General features: G+C 30.7%; 2 protein-coding genes across 3 annotated transcripts; both read left to right on the plus strand.

The window, feature by feature from the left end:
* Window positions 456-5,718, plus strand: LOC109347460 (binding partner of ACD11 1). Of its 2 annotated transcripts, XR_002107602.1 has the most exons (9): window positions 456-593; window positions 722-825; window positions 1,197-1,272; window positions 1,929-2,000; window positions 2,080-2,145; window positions 2,508-2,848; window positions 4,395-4,518; window positions 5,373-5,465; window positions 5,547-5,718. XR_002107602.1 is itself a non-coding variant. In XM_019587328.1 (8 exons), exons 1-8 carry the CDS (start codon window positions 588-590, stop codon window positions 5,391-5,393), a joined length of 810 nt encoding a protein of 269 aa, XP_019442873.1. In that variant the 5' UTR covers window positions 456-587; the 3' UTR covers window positions 5,394-5,718. The 2 variants fall into 2 exon arrangements, 1 of the variants encoding a protein (XP_019442873.1); XM_019587328.1 differs by having other exon boundaries at window positions 5,373-5,718.
* LOC109347461 (purine permease 1-like) lies at window positions 22,854-25,304 on the plus strand. The gene is made up of 2 exons (XM_019587329.1): window positions 22,854-23,790; window positions 24,808-25,304. The coding sequence occupies exons 1-2, from the start codon at window positions 23,047-23,049 to the stop codon at window positions 25,162-25,164; spliced, it is 1,101 nt and encodes a 366-aa protein (XP_019442874.1). The 5' UTR covers window positions 22,854-23,046; the 3' UTR covers window positions 25,165-25,304.

The following is a 26,272-nucleotide window of genomic DNA, read 5'->3' on the forward strand; positions in this document are numbered from 1 at the left end:
AGATGCACCCTTAATTTTTTTTTAATATTATCACTTTATCATTCATTACTTTTTTAATCATCAATTAAATTTTAAATATAAGTATTTCAAATGAATTGTTAATGTGATTATTTATAAGTTTTTAATTAATATTACATTGATATTTGAATAGATAAATATATGAGTAAATATTCATTTTAATCACTTATGGTTTTTTACCTAACTAATTTGGTTCCTCAAAAATTGAAAAACTTAAAATAGTCATAATTTTTTTAAATGTTAATCAAATTAGTTTTTTTAACATATTTTATAACACATGATAATAACTAATTTATTTCTAAAAAGATTAATTTAATTCATATTTAAATTTTTTGAGTATCATTTTAAATTTTAAGTTAGGAGGAACTAAAATGATAAGATCGAGAAAATAAAGGACTTAGAAGGACAATTGTGGAATTACAATGGACAACTCATACAATAATTCAATGCAACACAAGTCACTCCAACCTGTCTTCTTCTTCTATTCCACCAAGCTTTGAGTAACATACAATCACTTTCTTCTTCACAAAATCACTTTTTTTTCTACCACCATTACTTCTACTTCTACAATGCAGGTTACCTTTTTCACTGAATTCTAACCTCAATTCCTTCAAGTTTTCTTCTTTCTTCTCTTTTCTCCTTCAAGTTTCAACCTTATTCACTTTTCATTTACTGGGTCTTTTTTATTTTTTCATTATTCCAGACAAGAACGGTTCAAGTGAAGCAAGTTTCAGATCTAGCTGGTGAGAGAGAGATTCATGAGTTCTTCTCTTTTTCTGGTGAAATCGAGCATATTGAGATCCAAAGGTAGTTTATTTACATACTCAAATTCTTGTTTTCTATTTTTTCTGCATTTTTGGGTTATTTTAACTTAATTTTTGATATTTCTATTGTAATTTTTTATTTGATGCTGTGACAAAAGGAAAAAGTAGAAAAAGACAAACAATAAATCATGAGGTGCTCTTACTTTTGATTTTTATGATATATAAAATTGAAATAAGTTAAAAATATTGACAATAAAAAAATAGAAAGGTCCATGGTTTAACTTTTATTGCAAGTGTTTTCATACAGTGCACTTATATCTACTTTCCTTTAGAATTAGAATCAATTTTACCTTTTTATGTGTGTCATGTACATAATCAAGTGTATGGTTGGATGCTTGTGTGTGTTTCTTGCAGAGAATCTGGGAAGTTAAAGACAGCATTTGTGACATTTAAAGATCCAAAAGCGCTTGAGATTGCGTTGTTATTATCGGTACGTCACATTTGTAATATATGTTTGTTGTTGGCCAAGTTTGATTTCTAATCATTTTCAATTTGACTGAGTTTTGTGATCAAATGAATTACATCTTTGTTTCCAAGGTAGATGCTAGGATTCCAAATTGTTATATATGATGAAGAAAACATTGCTTGTACTATATGGGCTAACTTGGTTGAGAGAGATCTATTTCATTTGATAAAGCTCAGTGCTCACTATAAAGAAAATGAAAGAAATTGACTCCTAGTGAATAACGTGTACTCGAGTCGGGTGCAAGTTAGATTAACTTGAACTCCCGAAGGAAATGATGAGATTGAAATCCTCAAGATGTCACTTTGTGGAGAAATAAAAGATGGAAAAGAGTAATTTGATATGGTATTTTTAGTATAGTAAGCATCATGATAGCATTAGCATGGGAAAATTGAAATGGCAAATAAGTACAGTTTACAAAACCTGAAAATTTCACATTAGCAGGGCTATCTTTAATGGAGGTGCCTATTTGATTGTCTTTGTTAAGATTTAGATTCAAATGCCCGTCCTCCTTGACTTATTGTCTTTTGACGTGATCACATTTCGGTTTTGATATTGAGTTGGTAACTTACTTTTGCACTTTGTGGCTTGTAAGAGTGAAATTTCTGTTGTCTTTTTGTTAGGGAGCAACGATAGTCGACCAGATTGTGAGTATAACTCCAGTTGAGAACTATGTACTAAACTATGACATGCAGGTAACATATCGAGAAGTCCTGTATAATATATCAGTGCATCGATGCAAAATTTTGAACTGACCAATTGCAATTTATACAGGAAGTTAGGATGGTGGAACATGCTATGAACATTCCTCCTTCTGAAAATGTTTCATCAAATACTGAGGTAAAAACCAAAATCAGCTTTAAGATTTTGCATGAACATTATTTACTTACAAGCTCTTCTCCATTGGCATTTAAGATCAGTTGAAAGATGTGGAACAAATAAGTAGTATATCGATATGTTTCTCTGTGCATTTCCATGTACTTAATTTGACATTACAATTAATAACAGCTCGAGGAGAAAGTCCTAGTTTTGACTTTTAAGCTATTTATACAATAACAATCTAACTATCTTTCAGGGCTTCTCATATAGTGTCAGTCTTGTAGCACATTCAGTTTATTCGATGCCATGCAAATACTACCAGTAATGTTAACATTGTATTTTTCAGACCGAGCTTATGGTTTGCTATATTACATCTCTTTCAGGTGGAAAACGCTGGCCAAACCAATGGAAGAATGTACATCAGTAGAGCACAAGATGTAGTTACAAGTGTGCTGGCGAAAGGTTCGGCAATAAGACAAGACGCCATGAACAAGGCTAAAGCATTTGATGAAAAGCACCAATTGACTGCAAATGCATCTGCAAAGGTCATTTCTTTCGACAAGAAAGTTGGTCTGACAGAGAAACTAACAGTCGGCATTTCTGTGGTGAATGAGAAAGTGAAATCTGTTGATCAGAGGCTCCATGTTTCAGATAAAACCATGGCAGCAGTAATTGCAGCCGAGAGGAAGTTGAATAGTACTGGATCAGCTGTCAAAACAAGCAGGTTCAGAGTCTTGTCTTATAAATATAATGTAATAGAATTCAGATCCTCTCCAGTACTGGATGGAGATTGCATGACATGGCACAAATAAATCTTTAACAACTATGATTTTAAGTTATTTTTCAATAAAAAAATTAAAAATTAAGAAAGTCCCTTTATCCTCATATTCCAGTACTAGACACTTCAGGAGTAAGTCTTGACGTACTCCATTAAATAACTTTTTTTAAAGGTTGAAATCCATCGATCTAACTGTTGGATTAAAAGCTTTCATGAGCAGTTTAAGCTAGTAAAATGTTTCAAAATATAGATATTGATTCATACTTTATCAACCTACTTGACTTTTATGTATAACACGCTTATCAAAATATAGTGTACATCAAGTTGTCAACTATAAGATTACAGATACCGATCATTGTCCAGTTTATCATAAATTTTATATGCATCATCTTCATGACAATATCACATATCAATTTGTGGATTTGTGGAATTATAAACTACAAAAAGTTATTCAGTGGTGTAAGTGTACCAGATTTGGTGTATGTTTGAGTTAGCTTAGTCTGTGTTCAAGATAGCTTATAATCCAAAACTTCCCGAGAGAGGGATACAAGCAATTCTTTCCCAAAAATAAGAATCCTCAAACTCAAAGATGCACTTACTATTGGATCTCTGTCATATATTGCTATGAAAGATACTTTGTCCCTTTATTATATAGTTAAAAGCCTCAATAAAAACATGTACAAAATATAGGATTATGGGAAAGGCAAGGGCAGTAAATAGTAGTTACATCTTAGCAGATATTAAGGAACCCTAGATTAAATTTCCCTAGGAGAAGCTTTTGCATCTGGTTTCTCATATGTAATGTAAGATGCAGATCGAAATTATAAAATTATGTTGTCAGTTAAGGTGGTATTGAACCCATGCAGCTAGATTGTTTATTGTGTGTTTACTGCTTATGTGTTTTGATGTTCATCATTATTATAATTTATATGAATGTTATAGAAGAACTTGAATGAAATTTGAAATATTGTTACTGATCATCATAGTATGTAGGACAATCCTTGACCAGAACATCTTATTTTTTTCCTGAGAGCATTGTATTTCTCACGATTACCGTAGAGTGATATATGCTAGCTTAAATTTTCTTTCCAGCCACCTTTTGTTTGACATGGCCTAACTATTGGTAGGATGTTTTTGAAGATTATCCGATGCTTGAGAAAATAATCTCAGTTTTTTTTCATTATATAATTTGATTGGTGACATCTTGTTAGTTCTTTCTTTTCCCCATGTGGGTGTTCCTCCAAGAAACATCTCCATTGTTTCCTCTGCATTTGGATTTCTATATCTAATGGCAATGATTTTGTAGTTGCCTAGTTGGGTCGTGCATATACAGAAAGATAATGTAATGACAATAAATTTATATGCTTCTATAGTTCTTGCCTCAATGAGTTGTATGTAGTATAGAAGCAAAATAAGCATGATCAATCTGGCTTAGTTTGACAGATGTTGTATATTATTTGCTTGTTAATGGCTTTCTGTCGATTATCTGCAGATACGTGACTGCAGGAACATCATGGTTGAATGGCGCTTTTGGTAAGGTTGCAAAAGCCGGACAAGTTGCTGGTACTAAAACTAGAGAGAAGTTTCATATGGCTGTATCAAACTTGACAGCAAAGGTGGGTTAATGCCCTAGCTATGTCACTCTTAGTATTAAAAAACACAAACAATTGCATTGTGTTTAAGTTTCTTTTTTTGTTGAGTCTTTGTACATCGATGGCCCAAACATAGAGGTAAACCACTGCACGAGGCTTCGACCCAACAGGGTCTGGGGAGGGTAGATGTATACAGCCTTACCTCTGTAAGCGGAGAAACTGCTTCGAGTATTTGAATTCATGACCTCTTGGTCATTAAGCAACAACCTTACCCAAACATAAGACAAGTGAAACCCTTATTTTAGGCCCAAAAAATATTGGAAAGAATTCTAATATTACTTATTTTAATTAGTTGAACACGAGGCTCCGGGTCTAAGAAGGATAGATGTATACCATCTTACCCCACAAGCGGAGAAATCGCTTATAGGATTTGAGTCCACGACCAGTTGGCCACTAAGCAATAACCTTACTCATACGTAAGACCAGTAAAGCCCTTCCTTTAGGCCCAAAAAATATTGGGCAAATTTCTAATATTACTTATTTTAATTAGTTTTTTTGGTACTACCAATGGTATCCCCTCACCTTTTCTAGAAAAGGAACTATGCCATTTTTCGGGGTGCGTGGCTGCCCCTCCCAATAAATGATGCTCACAGAAATCGAACCTTTGACATTTTGATCTTTCTATGGATCTTGCGGTGCTTTACACCACATCTTTGAGTTTGTTTAAGGTTTATATATTGGCACTGTTTAGGAAAACATGTAGAGTTGAAAGAGGAAGGACAAGAGCTATTTTATGCTCCTATTTTATGTCTTAACCTGTTGTCAATTCTTGTTATTAGCATTCATGTTTTGTAACATGATTTTGTCTGGTCATGCAGGAACCACCAATGGTTGTATAAGCCAGAATTTTGGTATTCATTGTCACTTCATCAATCCTTCAAAATATAGCATTGCTTGTTAAATGTGGTCTTTGATATTGATTTATGGAAGATTCTGAATTGAAATATAGGACAAGAAGGGTATGAGATGCTTTGTGTCCTTCAATAGTTGAATGTATCAAATACTGTGATTCAATTAAATCTTTTTTTTTTGTATTTAATTCTTTTGCTATGTTGGTGTCTTAGATGTTGCTTTGTAATAGGGCAGTGGTAATATGGGATTTTCTTATTTTTATTTAAATTTGTTTTTTTGTTTGTTTGTTGAGAAAATGAAAGTATAGGTGTGATGCAAGTGTATTCTTATGTAAGAGTTCTATTTTGTTCACAATCAAAGCTTTGAAGATTTGAGGGAGAAAATCCTATCTTGTTTATTACAAACTTTTATTTGGTTTGTTGATTATAATCCATGGAATGAAAAGTAAAAAAAGAAGCAGAAATATCTAAGTTCTGCTACTTGGATTCTGTGTATAGAATGTGAATAAATCCGAAAATGCTTTCTTACTTATCATTATTGTTTTTATTAGGGATCACAATACCTACGATGAGTAGGGGTCGGGTTTGTATTTATAGATTTGTGTGTAATTGAGATCGAAGATTTTAAAATTTATTGTTAAATGGATTTGGGTAATGGGTACACAAACTTGTGGATACTGAGAATCAAAACTCTAAATCCACCCATATATACATATATAGTTATACATATGCACTCATAATTGATGTTATATTATTAATCTATAATTTTATTTTATAGATGTAATGTTATGTTGTTAAACAATGATCTTATTTTATTAATTCAAAGCTATTATAATGTTATGTTGATTAAGTAATTCTTACTAAATAAATAATGTCATAATTGTGATGTTATTTTGTTAAACAATGCTGTTATGTTGTTAAACAACAATAAGTGTGATGTAATGTTACATTTATTAAAGAGTTCTTATTAAATAAAATTTACATTATAAAGTTGAAGTAATAATTTGATTTTTATGTTTGTGTGAGTAAACCAAATTATGTTTGAGTGAAATGAAATTAAATAATGTCTAAATTATTTTATAATTTTGTATTATTTTTCTCATTTTTAAAATAATATATGATTAAAGGAAACATACATAATTGTATAAGTTGTTTGTAATTATTTTAAATATTTTTTGAATTTGGGGTCATCTGAATCTATTGAATATCCAAGGACTTACGTGTAGTAGACCTAACAATTATTCGCGCAAATCTGGGGTGAGTTCAGGTGCAAAAACCAATGAACAAGGAGAGAGGAAGGCTCAATTTGGTTTGATACGATTTACTACTGTCATTAAAAAGTGAAAACCTAGAAAATCATAGTATTTGTTTTTGTAAAATCAACATATATATAACATGTTAATTACACATCCTACTAAAATGTGTTCCTTCTAGATAATGGTGACACATTTTAGAAAATAATTATCCAATTGCATAAGTATCTAAACATAACAATAAGTTGAAACTTCATTACACAACCAATATCTAATAAGTTCATTGCTCGACAATTGTTGTCAGTAAAGAATAATAGTTGTAGCTATATGATTCGGTTTACTTTTCGAAGTTTCAAAAAATGTGAAGACTGAAGGTCTAAGAAAAAAATGAGTATACTAACATCATTGACAATTTTTGGTATAACCATTGATTATGACTAGACCCGATATTGTTTATTTTGTGGGATTATTGTGCATGTTTACCCATAGAATTGGAGCATTAGCATGCTATAAAAAGGATCATGACGTATCTTAAGGAAACAATGAACCTTGGATTACACAACCAGATGATTCTAAAGCAACCAGTAATGATTGGAACACTATTTCAAAAAATTATAAATTAAAGCAACCAGTGACCTAGAAGGTTTTGAGATGATAGCGCTAACAACAGCTAGTGAAGAGGCAAGTTGGCTAAGAAGCTTGCTTGCAAAGACTCCTATGAGAAAACCCGATATTGGTTGCATTATCTATTGTAATAGTGTCACACCTATTGCAAAGATCGAGAATCATATTAATAACAATATGAAATGACAAATACCTCGTAAGCACAATATTATTAGAGAGTTACTCTTAAGAATTGTTGTTAAAGTGAATCATGTATGCACTGATAATAACTTAGAAGATCCTTTGACAAAATGATTAGCTAGAAAGAAAGTCTATAACACTTTCAAGAGTATGAAACTATTGCCCTTAAAACGAGGATCACTCATGATGGTAACCTGACCTAACTAACTGAATATTCCAAGAAATAGGTTCAATGGGTAAAAACAAGTTGTGAAGTTATATGAGAATGAACATGTTATAAAATAGATGAAAGGATGAATTAAACTCTTAGTGAGATCTACACTCCAATTGGAGTGGAGTACTTAGGCTACAAGATTACTCTTGATAGACGCGCCTATGTGAACGTGGAAATAGGGTCGCTTCCTATGAAATTTAGGGCCACAAATTTCTAGAGTGTTCACTATACTGGGATAGACGTGCATAACCTTTAAGCACGAGCTTTACATAATACACCTTTGAAAAAGTTATGTGATTTGATGTTTGAGATATAGTTCAAGGCTACGAGTCACTCTAGCAAAATCTAAATCTTAATCGCTATGCAAAGGTTCAAGTCACAGAACACCTTTGTTTATGTACAATCTTATAGAGACCAAAATATTGTCGGAAATTATTTTTTTAATTTCAAGTGGGGGATTATTGGAACAAATGAAGTTTTTGGTGTGAGATGAAAAAAACTCAAATCCCATATAGAATGAATGAGGCACTTGCAAAGGGTTTATAAGTCCTTAATGCTCTCTAAGGGGTGTACCCCTAGGGATAGTGTAAGTTTTATGGTGGATGAGAATTCATACAATCAAAACCCCCCCTCACACGTGTGCGCACCACCACCACCACCTCCTCTGCCACCGTCCGACCGGCTCGATTCGTGTTTGTGCTTGGGCCCAGTATCGTTCTTTAGCGTTTTGGACGTGTTGACCAAGTCCACACACAGTTGGCACAAATGTTGACTGAGTTAGCACGTAGTTGAAGATTGAGGGAAGAGTGGAGTAAGATCTGGTCGTGTGGCCATTGGGCTCTCTTGACCGTTAGATTTTCTGGCTGTTGTGATGAGATCTTTTTATGGGACGTTGGACCGACATGGCTGTTGGGGATCTCGACCCCCATACAGAAAAGTCATCTCAGTTCAGAAACATTTCCTCTTCTCTCTATTTCTTTCTATGGTATTAGAATTGGTACATGTGTGAAGAAGATCTTGCTCCTGACCTTGACACGGTTTTGTTGAAGACATTAACATCACATAAACAAGAAAATGAAGAATACTTATGAAGACAATAAAGGTAAAACTTCAAAGAATTTAGAGTCTAAGTCTATATGTACTTCTATCCTTATACTCTATAATATACAATTAGTAGTAATGCTCAAAAATATTTTAAAAGAAAAATTAAAACTACAAGTATAAATGAAAACAATTTTTCAAAATACTGTGTAACATCGTACTAGATCTAAGTAACAGGTTACTGTGACTAAGTAACATGTTTCCAGAACTAAGTAACAAGTTACCAGAACTAAGTAACAGGTTACATGAGTGAGAAACGAGTAACCCAACACAAACTGAACAGGATAATCGATTACTCCCTTTGAGAAACCGATTACATGGTTACAGTATATGAGAGTAACTGATTACACAGTTTGGTAATCGATTACTCAGTTAGACAGATTGTTTGGATAATCGATTACGTCAATGTTGTAATCGATTACTGAGAGCTGTTACACCAGATTTTTAGATTCAAACTCAACAGCTTTCACCCCAAATGTAATGGTTTCACTACAATCAACTTCTACCTTTTCATATAGGTTTTATGGCTGATTGGAAAGCCTATTTAAAGGCATTAAAACTCATAATCAAACACACAACTCAAATGCGCAATCTGAATTTTTCTGAAACACTTTTTCTGCATTTTCTGCAACTTGTTCTTAACTTTCAGATTAAATTTTAGGAAGTTTCTTTAAGTGTGGTTTCAAATATTTCCAAACCTTCTGGGAATTATAACTAAGTGTATAAAGAGTTACGAGATTGAAAGAGATCATAATGTTCAAATCTTGTAAAGGCATTCATTGTCATTGTTAAAGTTTTCTTCATTCAATTTGCTAAAATATTTTTTATCACATGGGTGTGATAAGAAAGGGGATACAATCACTTGAAAAGGTTGTCTTTCAACGAGTGATATAGGTGTTAGAGAGTAGTATGGTATAACGAAGTCTCGGAGTGAGAATTTGTAATTACTACTCTTAATATCTAGTGAAGAAATCTCTTGTGTTGCAAGAGTACTGGATGTAACCTTCGGTGGACAAGAAGGTGAACTAATATAAAACTCTCTGAGTACTCTATTCTCCCTTATCTCCTTAAATTTACTTGATATTTTTCTGCATAACGTTTTTGCTGCTACTAACTCTGAAATTTGAAGAAAAAACTAACATAGATTTAAGACAACCATTCCCCCTCTTAGTTGGCATCTCAGTCTTACAATTGACATCAGATTTTATTTTGAGTAAATTATTCTCAAATCTAATCATGTATCTAAGATGGCATCAAGATCATTTCTAGGAGAAGGTTCCAACATCAATTGCCCTCCAAGTTTTGTTGGAGAATGTTATGACTTCTAGAAAATCATGATGAGAATCTTTATAGAATCTGAAGATCGGGATATTTGGAATGCAATTGAGGAAGGACCTTATGAACCTTTCACCATTGTTAATGGTGTAAGGAAAGTAAAGCCAAAATCCTCATGGAATGATGAAGACAAAAAGAATGTGCAATACAATCTCAAAGCAAAGAACATCATCACTTCAGCATTTGACATTGATGAATTCTTTAGAGTATCAAACTGTAAAAAATTGAGTTAGAAGTATTCAGAAATAAACCATCACCTTCTTCATGTCAAAACTTCATTACTCTTGAAAAGAAAGTTTCAACATTAAGTCTTGAACTTAATAAATTAAATAAGAGTAGCAAAAATCTGAACAAAATGATTAAAGAATAGAGACATTCTACAAACCAAAGAGGTCTTGGCTATTCTAACATCCAAGTTTCTAAGAAACAAAATGTTTGAACAAAAATAAACTTTCAGAAACAAAGTGTCCATGCATTTAATTATAGTAACAATAAAACTAGGATACATAAGCATCAACCCATATGTACTTATTGTAAGAACCATGATCAAACACCAAATACTTGCATGATTAAAAATATGGTGTGCCCTTAGGTCACTATAGATGGGTTGAGAAAGGTACTAACCATGTAGGACCCAAGGAAAATTAAGTACCTAACACTACTTAACATGTTTTGTAGGATAATTTGAGAGTCGTCTACAATATATGGTTCTTGGACAGTGGATGCTCAAAGCATATGACGAAAGACAAAGATAAGGTCTTTGTCCTTACTCCAAGGGACAAAGGCTACGTTACATATGGTGACAACAATAAAGAAAAAATACTTGGAGTTGGTAGAATCAGTAAGCCACCTTCAACAACTATAGAAGGAGTATTGTATGTTAAAGTACTCAAGCACAACTTGTTGAGCATAAGTCAACTATGTAACAGAGGATTCCATGTGGCATTCTACCCTGATAAGTGCATCATCAAAAGTAAGGATTCTAAAAACTCTAAACTAATTGGTAAAAGGATAAATAATATATAATATGATTTATTAGATTCTTATTTACCAATAAAATGTTTAGTTGCTAATAATAATCATGATGCATGGCTTTGGCATAGGAGAATTGCTCATATTCATATGGATCATTTGAATAAACTGATTAAGAAAGATTTAGTTGTTGGTTTACCCAAAATGAAGTTTGTTAAAGACAAACTATGTAGTGCTTGTCAAATGGGTAAACAAACAAAAATTTATTTCAAACCTAAGCATATGGTTCTTTCGATAGACCATTGTAGTTACTACACATGGACTTATTTGGCCCTTCAAGGACCAAAAGTTATGGGGGTAACTACTATGCTCTTGTTATAGTAGACGACTATTCAAGATATATTTGGACTCTATTCTTAGTTCATAAGAATGAGGCATTTAATGTCTTCAGCAAATATGCTAAAAGAGTTCAAAATGAAAAATCACTTAAAATCGCTGCTATAAGAAGTGATCATGCGGGAGAATTTCAAAACGCTTCTTTTGAAGAATTTTGTGATGGTCTTGGTATCAATCACCATTTTCTACTCTTAGAACACCACAACAAAATGATGTTTTAGAGAGAAAGAATAAGTCCTTAGAAGAACTTGCTCGTGCAATGTTGTATGAAATTAATCTCCCAAAATATTTTTGGGCTGATGCAATTAGTACAACATGTTATGTTTCAAACAGAGTTATTATAAGACTAATTCTCAAGAAAACCCCCTATGAACTCTTTAAAGGTAGAAAACCAAATATTTCTCATTGCATGTATTTGGTTGTAAATGTTTTGTTTTAAATAATGGTAAAGATAACTTAGGCAAGTTTGATGCAAAAGTTGATGAATGACTCTTCCTAGGGACTCTTCCTAGGCTACTCTCTTACGAGTAAAAATTACATAATTTTCAATGAAAGAACTCTAGCCGTGGAAGAATTTGTTCATGTGTCTTTTGACAAAACCAATTCTATAATAAAGGATGGGTTAACTCTTGATGAAGAGGACTTGTCAAGTTCCCCATTAAAAGGAGAGTTTTTTACCAATACAACAATCAATATTGAGCATTTGAAAGTGGATGATACTCTATCTTATCAAGAAGAGCATATTCATTCTGATTTACCAAAAGAATGGAGAACTCATCATGATCATCCTATTGACAACATCATTGGAGACATAAGTAATGGTGTCATTACCCGTTTAAAGCTAAATGATGCTTGTTTCAACATGACCTTCATTTCTCAAATAGAACCTTCAAAGATTGATGATGCAATCGAGGATGAACACTGGATTCTTGCAATGCAGGAAGAGTGAAACCAGTTTGAGAGAAATGAAGTTTGGGAACTTGTTCCTAGATCGAATAATAGGCATGTTATAGGAACTCGTTGGGTATTCCGTAATAAATTAAATGAAAATGGAAATATTGTTAGAAATAAAGCTAGACCGGTAGCACAAGGATACAATCAGGAAGAAGGAATAGATTTTGAGGAAACCTTCGCTCATATTGCTAGACTTAAAGCTATTCGGTTATTACTTGCATATGTTTGCTCTCTAAATTTTCAGTTATATCAAATGGATATAAAGAGTGCATTTCTTAATGGTTCTATACAAGAAGTTTATGTCGAACAACCTCCAGGTTTTGAAGACTACAAACATCCTTCTCATGTATATAAACTTAAGAAAGCTCTCTATGGCTTAAAGCAAGCTCCACGTGCTTAGTATGATCATCTAACAAACTTTCTACTTGAAAAAGGCTTTACCAAAGGAAAGTTTGACACTACACTTTTTAATAAGAAAATAAATCATCATACTCTTCTTGTTCAAATATATGTAGATGATATTATTTTTGGTTCTACTAATAAGATTTTGTGTAGTGATTTTGCCAAAATGATGCAAGGGAGGTTTGAAATATCCATGATGGGGGAGTTAAATTACTTCCTTGGATTTCAAATCAAAGAACTCAAGGATGGTATTTTTGTAAGTCAATCGAAATAGTGCAGAGACTTGTTCAAAAGATTTGAAATGGATGACTGCAAGTCAATTGCCACTTCTATGGGTTCTGATACATACATTGATATAGATGAAGTTGGAAAATGCATTGACATATCAAAGTATCGAGGTATAATTGGTTCTCTACTTTATCTAACAGCCAGTAGACTTGATATAATGGTTAATGTCTATTTGTGTGCACGTTATCAATCAAAACCAAAAGAATCACATTTAGTTGTTGTCAAAAGAATTATGAAATATCTAAAAGGCACAACTGACGTTGGATTATGATATCCAAAAGGAAGTATATGTGATTTGGTAGGATATTCAGATTTTGCTGGATGCAAAACTGAGAGAAAAAGCACAAGTGGTACTTGTCATATATTAGAAAATGCACTAGTCTCATAGTCATGCAAGAAACAAACATGTGTTGTCCTAAGTACTCCTGAAGCATAATACATAGCGGCAGGTAGTTGTTGTGTCCAAGTGTTGTGACTTAAACAAAAATTACATGATTATGACTTAGACTTAGGCTGCATTTCCCTAAAATGTGACAATACTAGTGCTATAAATCTCACAAAGAATCCATTAATGCATTGTAGAACCAAACACATAGATATAAGACATCACTTCCTTAGGTACCATGTCCAAAAGAAAGATGTGACTCTAGAATTTGTTGATACTCATGACCAACAAGAAGATATATTTACTAAACCTTTGGAAAAATAACCTTTCTATAAAATTAGACGAGAATTATGCATACTTGATGAAGCTTACTTGTCTTAAATGCTTATACATGATTTTATATTTGCTTCATTGTGTTTATTTTATGTCTACTTGTACTTAAAATTGCTTAGTTTTGTTTAAAAAATTTCAATTTTTGGGGTATGTAGTCGATTACATAGGGTCAATAATGGATTACCAGGCATTAGTATGCCTGAAGATTCGAAATTTTGGAGAATAATCGATTACTGCATATGGCAGAAACTTTCAGTAACCGATTACTCTAGAGAGTAACCGATTACTGAATATGGCAAAAATCTTTAGTAATCGATTACTCATCTGTGTAATCGATTACCTAAACTTGTTGTTTGAATTATGGGAATTTTTATGCTGAGTAACCGATTACTCACCTTGAAACCAGTATTTAAGCGTTCTTCTCCATTTTTCAGACATTTCATCTTCTTCCCCAAACCCCTCTTTCGTGTCTACCCTATTTTGCCTCTAAAAACTTCATCTTTGATCCAATTAGAGTGATTTTTTAGTCATTTCATATCACATTTTCAATTCTAAACACTTTTATTCCATAAATTTCAAGTTTAGTGGCCAAAATCAAAAATCTCTAAATCTCTCAAACACTCAAAACCTTTTTTTCAAAGCTTTAATCCATGGGTTCATCATCAAAAGCTAAGAAGCAACGTACCAGTATGTCTCAAAAGAAGCAAGGCAATTTGTCTTCTGAGGCTAATCCTATGGATTTGGCACAACATCTCGCCAATGATGAACAACACAAAGTCTTCTCGGAGCATTTTCTTGGACGACCAATATTTGCTCCTAAGTATGGCAAGATAAGTAACTTTAAGTTTGATGATTTCCATTTCCCTATTGTACTTAAGCAACAAAATCTTTTTTTATTTCTGTGAGGAATCAAATGCCTACTACCCTAAACTTGTTAGAGTATTTTACTGCAATTTGAACTTGAGGAGAAACTGTTTAACATCCTCAGTCAAAGAAAAAGAAATTATTTTAGATATAAAGACTTTCAGTATAATATGCTGTAATATACCCTATCAAGGTAGCATAAGAGATTTCGGTCTTGTATGTGAATGAAATAATTATGATAGAAAAGAGTTCTACTACTCTATGTTTAGATTCTCTAAACGGGAAATTGAAATGTGTAAGTAACAAACTTTAGGTGAAACTGTAAAGAGTAGAGATATCCTTGCTGTAGGAAATCTCAATCTCGAAGATTGTTTGCTTCACTACTTTCTTACTTATATTATAGTTCAAAAATTCTCAAATCATTCTCAAATTAATGACATGGAACTATAGTTGATGTATGCTCTTAAGCATAACCTTCAAATCAATTGGGCTTTGAGAGTAATGAGACAAATATGGCCTGTGCGAGAAACTCACAACCCCTTGCCTTATGCAATCATCATCACCAACATACTTGAGCATTTTGGTGTATCCACTGCTAGTGAGTCTAAAATCACACTCGATGCACGCAATAGTAAGATCGATGTGGATGTGATCCACAACATGGGTTTCTTTCGAGACCAAATTGATGGAATCTATAAGCATCGAAGTGATAGACAGGCTACACATGTTGATCCAACTACAAATGTCTCTATTAACCCTCATGAACCTCAACATTCTGAATTTCATGTTGAGTCATCTTCATCTTCTGCCATGCCTACTAATCAGATGATCATGGACGAGTTAATATCTCTTCGAGGATACATCTCTAATCAGATGGATGTTCTTGATGCTCAGAATCAACAAGTCCAAGTTGAACTTCAACGTCTATCCTATAAGATCAACAACATGGATCTTGATGACGATAGTATTGAGCCTGAGTATTAGAATAATTGATGTCTAGGTTTCTCTTTGTAATGTTGCGTGATTGTTGACTTTTTCTTATGTTTTCTGGTTGTTTTAACAATGTATGAACATATTTTTAGTTTTATGGTATGTTATGTTAAATTTTTGTTTGCTATATGCATATCGTGTGTGCTGGACTCTTGGATTTTCTTCTTTTTGATGAAGTCAAAGAGGGAGAAAAGTTGGGAGAGTATATTTTCTGTCTAAAATTCAATCAGGCACATAACTCCAAATTAAAGGGGGAACATACTCAAGTCATGTCAAAATCTCACAAAGTATACTACTCTCAGAAAACTACACTGTCAAGAAGATATTGGTTTACATCATCAAAAAGGGGGAGATCGTGAAGAAGATCTTGCTCCTGACCTTGGCATGATTTTGATTAAGACACTAACATCACATAAAGAAGAAAAGGAAGAATACTTATGAAGACAATGAAGATAAAGCTTTAAGGAATTTATAGTCTAAGTCTATAGGTACTTCTGTCCTTATACTTTATAATATACAATTGGTAGTGATGCTCAAAAATATTTTAAAAGAAAATTTAAAACTACAAGTATAAATGAAAACAATTTTTAAAATACTGTGTAACAGGTTATTATGACTAAGTAATAGGTTACCATAACTAAGTAACAGGTTACATGAGTGAGAAACAAGTTGCCCAACAAAAACTGAACAAGGTAATTGATTACTCCCTTTGAGAAACTGATTACACGGTTATAGTATATGAGAGTAACTGATTACACAGTGTGGTAATCGATTACTCAGTTGGACAGAATGTTTTGGTAATTGATTACGTCGATGTTGTAATTGATTACTGAGAGATATTACACGAGATTTTCAGATTCAAACTGAACAGCTTTCACCCAAAACGTAATGGTTTCATTCCAATCAACTCCTAACTTTTCATAGAGGTGTTATGGCTGATTGGAAAGCCTATTTAAAGGCATTAAAACTCATAATTCAAACACACAACTCTCATACACAATCTGAATTTTTCCGAAACACTTTTTTTGCACTTTCTTCAATTTGTTCTTAACTTTCTGATTAAATTTTCTGAAGTTGCTTTAAGTGTGGTTTCAAAGATTTTCAAACCTTTTGGGCATTATAACTAAGTGTATAAAGAGTTACCGGATTGTAAGAGATCATAATGTTCAAATCTTGTAAATGCAATTCTTGCCATTGTTAAAGTTTTCTTCATTCAATTTGCTAAAATACTTTCTATCACAAGGGTGTGATAAGAAAGGGGATAGAGTCACTTGAAAATGTTGTCTTCTAAAGAGTGACATAGGTGTTAGAGAGTGAGTAAGGTACAAAGAAGTCTGGGGTGAGAATTGGTAATTACTACTCTTAATATCCAGTGAAGAAATCTTTTGTGTTGCAAGAGTACTGGATGTAACATTCGGTAGACAAGAAGATAAATCAGTATAAAACTTTATGTGTACTCTCTTCTCCCGTTTCTCCTTAAATTTACTTTATATTTTTCTGCATAACTTTTCCGCTGTTACTAACTCTAAAATTTGCAGAAAAATCTATCATAGTTTTTAGACATCGTGGTTAATAGTTTTTAGACATCGTGGTTAATAATATGCTTGTACATTTTTTAGTAGTGTTAAGAAATATTGAGCAATATTATCATGTCTTACTCAATAATATATATTTTTATGTCATATTCAATTCTTGCAATCCCCATTCTCTATTTTGTGAAAACACTTTACCTGGAGTACATATATGAAATTGTCTTGAAGTGCAGAGATAATGTAAATGAAATTATTTTTGTCTACAAAGAATAGTTTGGTGGCATCATAACATTCCTTATGTAAATTTTTAAAGTTTTTGTTGCTTTAATGTGAATAGGTGGAATTCTGGTTATCTTCAATTATCCATTGAGGTCCAATTGGTTTGAGGATAGATCACCTTTGAGAGAGCCAAAAGAAAGAGAATATATGCTTAATCCTCATTTTCAATTTGCTTCAATTTTTTACTCTAATTTAATTTTTATAATATTTAAAATTTTATGTTGTTGATTATTTTTTATGGTGTATAATATTTTGGGTTAGACTATTCATTTAGTACTTACACGGGTACGTGACATGAATTTTAATTTGATCAATATATATACAAGTTTTTTTTTTTTAAATTGGTCCTCGCACATGCAATAATTAGTACATAAGTCTGGCATTATACTTTTTACAATAATTTAATTATCTAATAATTGTTTTCAGTGTGATGCTTCTACCTTAATCCTATTTAGGGTTTACAAATGCATTGAAAGGAGGAGAATTATTGACTTATTTGCACATATTACAAAGTTATCTTACATAACATTTTAGAAGTTCTTTTTTCAAAACAAAATGCATGCGACTAAATTAAAAATATATATCACAATATATGTTGCATCAATAGACTAAATTAAAATTGTACTTCACATATAGGGAACGAATTAAAGTGTATGCCAGGGCTATATTAAAATGTTCACTGAGAAATACTAAATGGAAAATGTGTCACAAATGTGATTAAAATCATTTGTTCAAGTAAGATTTTATGTTTTAAGAATACAAATATTTTTATGCTTATTCTTATAAGGAAATGAGTATTAAAGGAAAAAAGAAGAGAGGTAAATTGTTATTATAAAATATAAAAGTGTGAATAAATTGTGGGATCTAAAATAAAAATGATATATGTTATTGTGCAGAAAAAACTATATATTATTTTTAATTTGTGAAATGTATTATAATAAATTATAAAATATATAGAACGATGCTCTAACACTTTAGAAGATTGAAACGTGGCAGAGATTTATTTAGTAATGGTCCTACGTTGAGGGCAATTTTAAATTATTACAATATGTTTGATATTATATATTAGTGTGATGATCAGCACTCCGTACTGATTGATCCGCATTCGTAATTTTTTTTTTATGATATATTATTTAAGAAAAACAATTTACATATAAAAATGCAATATATGATTCAGTAGAGAATGAAAATATAAATAAAAGAGTGTATGGAAAATTAATGATATATTAATATAAAAAATGAAAACAATGAAAGTAATATGTGTAAGTTTATATCAGTTATTAATGAGAAATGTTACAAATGATAAATTTGGAATATAAAAATTATGTCATGGTGGTGGTTATTATTTGTTTTGAATTTATTAATAATATAGATATAGATAGATAGATTATAGAAATTTATATAAAGATGAAATTAGAAGTTAAAATAGAGAAAAATAAAATATTTTATGAGTAGTTATTTTATGTTATTAGCATTAGTATAGATATATGAAATTTATAAAGATAAAATAGGGAAACATAAAATACTCTATGGATAGTTATTTTATGTTTTCCCTATATGTTAGTATAGATAGATAGAAATAGATAGATATAGATATAGATATATAGGGAAGGGATCCACTTACTCCTCATTCTAGTCATCAATTCTAGAGAAATCCAATGGTTTGAATTAGTAAGTACATCTAAATTATTATATATCTATAGAAATGATGGCTACGATGAAAAGTAAGTTTTTTCTTGAGTAAGTGGATCTCACTCACACACATATATATACATATATATATATATATATATATATATTTATTTACTAAAGTACAAAATATTATTGTAAGAAACAAGAACTATTAATATGTATAATTAGTCTTACTTGAACGATTAAGATTAAAATATATATATATATATGTGTGACTTTTTAATTGATCATATGACCAATAACTAAATTTTAATCCTAAACATATAATTTTAAGGTCTAGCTTTATTGTTTACACAATTTTCATATGAGAATTATTTATGTTTGAATCACTCCTTATTCATTAAATTTATAAGTTTTTTGAAAAACTAAATTTGTTTGGATAACGGCTTAGTTTATAAAGAACTTATAAACTAAAAAAAGTAAGTAAAATTATACATCTTCCATAGGACCAACTTATTTTATAGAAAACTTATAAACCAAGAAAAATAAGTAAAATTGCACATCTTCAAAAGGTTGGATTGAATTTTTTTCCCACTTCATAATCTCATATTATAATCATACATAAATATAAACACAATCTAAAATTACAACTACAAAAGTCATATCCAAATTAAAAATGTGTTGGGTACAGAGACTAAGGTTTTATTTGGGAGTTATGAGGGAAAGGGAATGAAGGTTAGGAAGGGGAGAAAGGAAAAAGGAAGGAAATTATTATTTCCCTCATCTGGGAGTATGAAATTTAGATGAAGGATAGTAGACTAATGTTAATGTAAGAGTATTTTTTATTTTCCCTTAAAAATGTAATTAACAATAAGAGATACACAATAATGTGTAATTATATATTATTACTAATTATTTTGATTTATCTCCAAAAAAAACTCCATAAATTTTAATCTTTCCTCATTAATGTGCAATGACAAATTTGGAATTTTGAATTCCCATCAGATTTTGAGTAAATAAATATATTCACTATAATATTCTTCACCTTTTGGAATTGTTAAAATGTGAGGCTCATAACCCTTCAAAAGTGGGTCGTAAATTACTACCGCATAAATTATATTCATACTTTCGTATTAATTGTGACATTTGTGTTAGAATGCCATGCACCACCTATTCTGTTAATTATTGTTTTATCATTTTATTTTGAGAATTGTTCCTTCTGAATATATTCCTGGAAATCACAGAATAAATGCAAAGTCGAGTTCTTATTCAAACTTCAAGGTAAACCACTTGGAAGAGCAATTATTTTTAGATATTTTTTCTATACCTTATTTGCCAAAGTAATAACTACATGTATCAACAAAAATTAGTTATCTCAAATCTTTTTCCACACTAATAATAAAACAAAAATAATAATAAATGTTTAAATTTTTTAATTAATATAATATGTTTTCATTGTTATGAGACATGATTTGGGATAACATATATCTATTTAGATGTTTTAACAAAGTTTTTTCACCACTTCCAATTTTTCTTATGATTTTTAAAATTTTAGATAATATTAATTAGTTTTTATCAGATATAATCTAACCTTTATTATCATGGTGAGATAAAATAATTAATAAATTAAAGTGAAAAGATGAATTGAGAAGAATATTATAGAAAAATAATATTTTGCTGCGAAAACAAAAAAATATGACTTTATTTGATTTGTATAAAACAATATAGGATGATACTTATAAAAGATAATGTTTATCATTAATCATTTATTTAAGATTTTTCTATGTAGATAATTGGGACACTTATATATTACATGAAAGATGGAACCACATCTAATTTATATAACTTCGACTTGAGTCATTCTCTCCAGTATTGAAAATAGAAGTGTTTTAAAAAGCCAAAAAGAAAATAAAATATAATTACACTTATAATATTTTATTTATGATGAGATGATATTTTTAACATTAAAATTAAAAGCAAAAACATAAATTTTCTGTGCATGCATGTATCCTTCTCCTATACGATTGTACTAGGGTTAGTTGTTCTTAGCATAAAGTGTTTGGACATTGTCACCAAGCATATTGTTTTTTTTAAGTAGGAAGCATATTGTTTAAGAACCACATCCATTCATTGTTTACAGAGATATAAGACTCTGCAACTGACACATTTGCATAACTTAATAGTTCTGTACTTTCTAGATTAAATGAACATTTTCAAAAGGGTAATAATTGGGTTAATGTGTCTTATATACATAAACACACAGATTTAATCAAGCTTAACTAATTATATTAGATAAGATTGCAATAAAATAGTTTGCTATAATGGAGAAATGAGCCGGTAATATTGATGGTGTACGTATTCTCTCCAAAAAAACGAGTCAAAATTCTCTCTATATAGACAAGTGTCCTACAATAACACATAAAATGCAATATATAATAATACTTTTATCCTTTTGTTTATTTTAAAATTACATTTTTGTCATTGAAAATATAAGTAAAAAAAACCACTTGCCTCTCCAATTAATAGAAAGGATCATTGTTCCCTAAAACATATATCATTTCATATATCAATGCTTGTGATTGGTTAAAAAAATTTAATTATTAAATTTTAACTTAAATATTTTTTTAATTAATCACAAATTATAACACATAAAGTGACTTCAGAGCTCCCACTATTTAGTACAAAAGTTTATTTATATATTCGGTTTGAATTATTTCATATTTAAAATGGTTATTAATAAATAGAAAAATGACATGTAATAATTATTTACTGAGAGATGCTTCAAAAGAAAACTATATTATTTTAGAAAATCAAACTTCACCATTATGCATTTAAATATATCAACATAGCTCAGTACAATTGGTAAGAGAACTTGTATGTTGAGCTTTCTCATATCTACTAATGGACTCTTTGTAATATATGGAGAAAGGAAAAATTTTAAATTTTAATATTTTATTCAAAAATAACTTTGAAATCATATTTGTTAAAAAATAATTTATACCATGTATCACAATCCTTATTTAGAATTGGACTAGTGAGTAGAAAGAACAATAATCCTCTTCATTAATAAAAAGACAAATATATGTTTCTTCTTTTATTTTTAATAATAAAAGTATAATTTCATTGTAATTAAATGAAGAGATATGTTATTGCAAGGAAAGTACCATAAAAAATAAAGAAAAAAAATAATTTACAACAATATTTGTATCCATTCCAACTTAATAGGTGATGATACTTTTATTCTAAAAAATAGAAATGAAAATAGAACTTCATTCTCATGTAGTTGAGAGTATCTTGTTCCCTTTTGTATATAAAAAAGAATCTTGTTATTATAAATATCAGATTTCTCAAAATGAATTTCAAAATTTCTCACATATTTAGAGAAGGTAACACGTGTGCCGATAAACTGGCATCATTTGGTATCTCCTCCCAAACTAACTCAATTTGGAACTCTACTCCTACTTTTATAATAGAGGAGTTTGCTAGGAATAGGCATGATCTCCCGAATTATAGATTCTGGAACTTGTAACATGCTTATTGCCTTCATCTTATAATTCTCTTCATCTATATATTTTGGTGCTCTTGCAACTTAAAAAAAATCATATTAGTCTATGTCTATTTGGAACTCTATTAATCTTGAAAGAAAATTGCCATTCAAATATAATGTACTAAATGTTTTAAACCATACATTGACAACATCACATTAGTGCAACAGAATCTATAAACTTCTCCTTGACACTTAATCTAAAACAATTACAAGTTAAAAAATCTCTATCTATCTACATATATTCACCAACTTCCAAAGATATAGTCATAAGTTTGGTTCCACTACTATATATACCCACTCCACAAAACACATACACAAAGATACAACAAAATTGTACCTAAGTTAAGATCAATAGGTAACATGACACAAGTTGATGAAAAAGCTAGAACCAAGAAGAGATTTCTACTGATAATAAATTTTCTCATGTTAGCCCTAGGCACTTCTGGTGGTCCTCTCATACTACGTCTCTACTACATCCATGGTGGAAAAAGAATATGGCTTTCTAGCTTCCTTCAAACTGCTGGTTTTCCCATCTCATTACTTCCCTTCTCCATCTTCTCCATCATTCGACGACGCCGCCTTCTGGTCGCCGGAGATAATAACAATAATAGTAGTGCAAAACAAACAATGTTCACTATGAAGCCACTTTACTTGATTGCATTTGCAGCTATTGGTTTATTATATGGAGTTGATAATATTCTCTATTGTTATGGCTTAGATAGGCTTCCAGTATCCACTGCTTCTTTGGTCACTGCAACACAGCTTGGTTTCACTGCAATCATGGCTTTTTTTATAGTGAGGCAAAAGTTTAGTGCTTATTCTGTGAATGCTGTTGTTTTGCTCACTATTGGTGCTGGAGTTTTGGCTTTGCATGGTGGAGGAGATCGTGTAGGAGGAGAGTCTAGTAAGCAATATGTGATGGGTTTTGTTATGTCATTAATGGCAGCAGCAATGTTTGGAGTTATTATGCCATTGTTGGAGTTTTTGTATTCAAAGATGAAAGGGACTATTACTTATTCAGTTATGATGGAGTCTCAGCTAGTTATCGGAGTGTTTGCTACTCTATTCAGTGTTGTTGGGATGATCATAAATAATGACTTTAAGGTTCATCTCTTTATCTCCCTCTTCTTATCTTTAATTATGAACTTGTAGTAAAATATACCTTAAATCATAATCTAAACTAATGAAAACATGTCATATTAGTTAAAAAAAATTAAATATTTATTATTCTTTTCTATTTTTTATCATTGTTATTGGTTTGAAACATGATTTTTAATATATTTTGGGACAACATATCGTTATATTACTGAGTCATATTGATGAGTGGTTCTTCTTAATTATTAATTTTTCAAAAATGGTAGTTCATTTATATTAGTAATTTATAATATTAATTATTTTATTATCAATAATATTTGTATTTTTATTATTGTGGAGAAAGAGAGAAAACAATTGTCAATTTGTCATAATAAAGTAGGAAGATGAAATGACAATGTTATAGGAAAATGTTGACAATTTCCTTTTTAGTGGAGAAAGAGAGTAGTACATTTGTTACCATTTGAAGAACATAAATACATTAGTTTGCAAGTAAAATTTTCTATAAATAAAACTACTGCTGCAACTTTACTCTATATTTATTATTATTATGATAATCATTAATATTATTTGTATGCAAAGAAATTCTAATAATATGGAAAAGGGTGTCTACCCTGTATCTAAAAACTTTGTCTCTTCGCATCTCTATCTAATCTAATTACACCAAATAATATAATTATGTTTTTATAACTTTTATATTAAATTGAATATCACATTTTAATTAGTCCGAAACATGGGACACGAAGACGAGGGATATCCATTGGTCCACCCATATATATGCCACTAATGAACTCAACAAAGAACTAAAGGCGAAAAGCTATTGCACAGAATTTGGAACATATTCATGGACTAAAAAAAACTAAGGGAAATAGCTATTGCACACAATTTGGAACACATACTATAATACTTTCATCTTTAGTTCAAACACATAATTTTGGGCTCAATTATATTATACTAATATTTCCATCTTCAGTTGAAACACATAATTAAGAAAATAACTAATGTAATTTTCTGTGTTTGAATTTGCAGGAGATTCCAAAAGAAGCTAAACAATTTGAGCTTGGGGAAGCAAACTATTATCTTGTGTTAGTGGCAACTTGTATAATATGGCACTTAAACTTTTTAGGAACAACTGGGATTACATTTTGTGCCTCATCTTTATTATCTGGTGTTATGGTTTCTTTGATGATGGTTGTTACAGAAGTCTTGGCTGTTCTTATCTTTAAAGAGCAATTTAAAGCAGAGAAAGGTGTTTCTCTTGCATTGTCCCTTTGGGGATTTCTATCATACTTTTATGGAGAGTTTAAACAGGCCAAGAAATTAAAGAAGAACCATATCCCCAAAGAAGAACTGCCTCAAAATCACAATGGTTTTCCTCATCCATGATTGCAATGAAGACCAAGTGACTAATGGCTCTAAGGGTGAGTTAGGGTAATAAGGAAATGGCCACTAAAATCTTATTCCTAATTAGTGTTGGTTTGCTAGTTGTTGTTTTTTTGGAAGATGATAGAAGGAAAGAAAATGTGTGAAAGTTATGAAATATACTTATAAAATGACTTTAAAATATTTTCTTTCTATCTATCCTCATGCAAAAATCAATTTGCAAATATATCATTAGAAAATTAAATATAAATATCGTTGTAATTGTCATATTAAAAATTAAAAAAAAGATATAAAAGTGAGTGTGCTTTTTATAATTTTCATGGTAGCTATTTTTAGTTTGTTTTACTAATGATTTATTTTTAGGGTTTTATCTCAAAATCAATTAATAAAGAGATGAGTAGTCCAACATATATTTAAACCATATTTAGGAGAATGAGGCAAAAGATGTGAGACTTATCTCCCAATATAACCTCCTCATAGAAGCTTCTAGACTAGACAAAGGGTTACCTTTGACTCATGACAACTCAAAAGAAGTTGAGCTCTGATTTTGATACCATGTTAATGTTACATTTCAAAATCAATTGACTATGGGAGAAGTAGTCCAACATGTATTTAAATCATGCCAAGGAGAACAATGCACACAATGTTATGTTTCTGTTTCAGAATCATGTGAAAAATGTCTTTAACATCTTTTGATTTGACAAAAATGACCTAGATTTCAGAAGGAAAGTGACTATTATATAAGATTTGCGTTAGATGAATATTTAATCTGCAGATTACTTAGTTCATTCATCTACCAAATCTTTCAGTTCATTTATTTCCTTCATTGTAATCTACCAAATCAAGATTTCAGAAGGAAATTAAAGTATCCATTGTACAAGATTTGCGTGAGATGAATAATTAATTTGTAAAATATTTAGTTCATTGATTTTATTCATTCATCCAGGTCATTAATTTCCCTCACAAATTAATTATTTTTAACATTTTCATGATCTCTTAAAAGAATACTTTAACTTACATTTAAGATCTTTTCATTACTAATTTTTTTTCTAATGATCAAATTGGTACTGGCACGCATAAAGGAGCTATGGATCATATTAGTACTAATAGA

The sequence above is a fragment of the Lupinus angustifolius genome, chromosome LG05 (assembly GCF_001865875.1).
Source record: "Lupinus angustifolius cultivar Tanjil chromosome LG05, LupAngTanjil_v1.0, whole genome shotgun sequence".
NCBI classification, from domain to species: domain Eukaryota; kingdom Viridiplantae; phylum Streptophyta; class Magnoliopsida; order Fabales; family Fabaceae; genus Lupinus; species Lupinus angustifolius.

What these genes read in the sequence shown, in the direction of transcription:
- LOC109347460 (XM_019587328.1), top strand. An exon ending in GAGCATATTGAGATCCAAAG is followed by an intron (nt 826 to 1,196) that starts GTAGTTTATTTA and finishes TGTTTCTTGCAG; the next exon opens with AGAATCTGGGAAGTTAAAGA. An exon ending in TATCAAACTTGACAGCAAAG is followed by an intron (nt 4,519 to 5,372) that starts GTGGGTTAATGC and finishes CTGGTCATGCAG; the next exon opens with GAACCACCAATGGTTGTATA.
- LOC109347461 (XM_019587329.1), top strand. Translation starts at nt 23,047, where the DNA reads ATGACACAAGTTGATGAAAAAGCTAGAACCAAGAAGAGATTTCTACTG. An exon ending in TCATAAATAATGACTTTAAG is followed by an intron (nt 23,791 to 24,807) that starts GTTCATCTCTTT and finishes TTGAATTTGCAG; the next exon opens with GAGATTCCAAAAGAAGCTAA.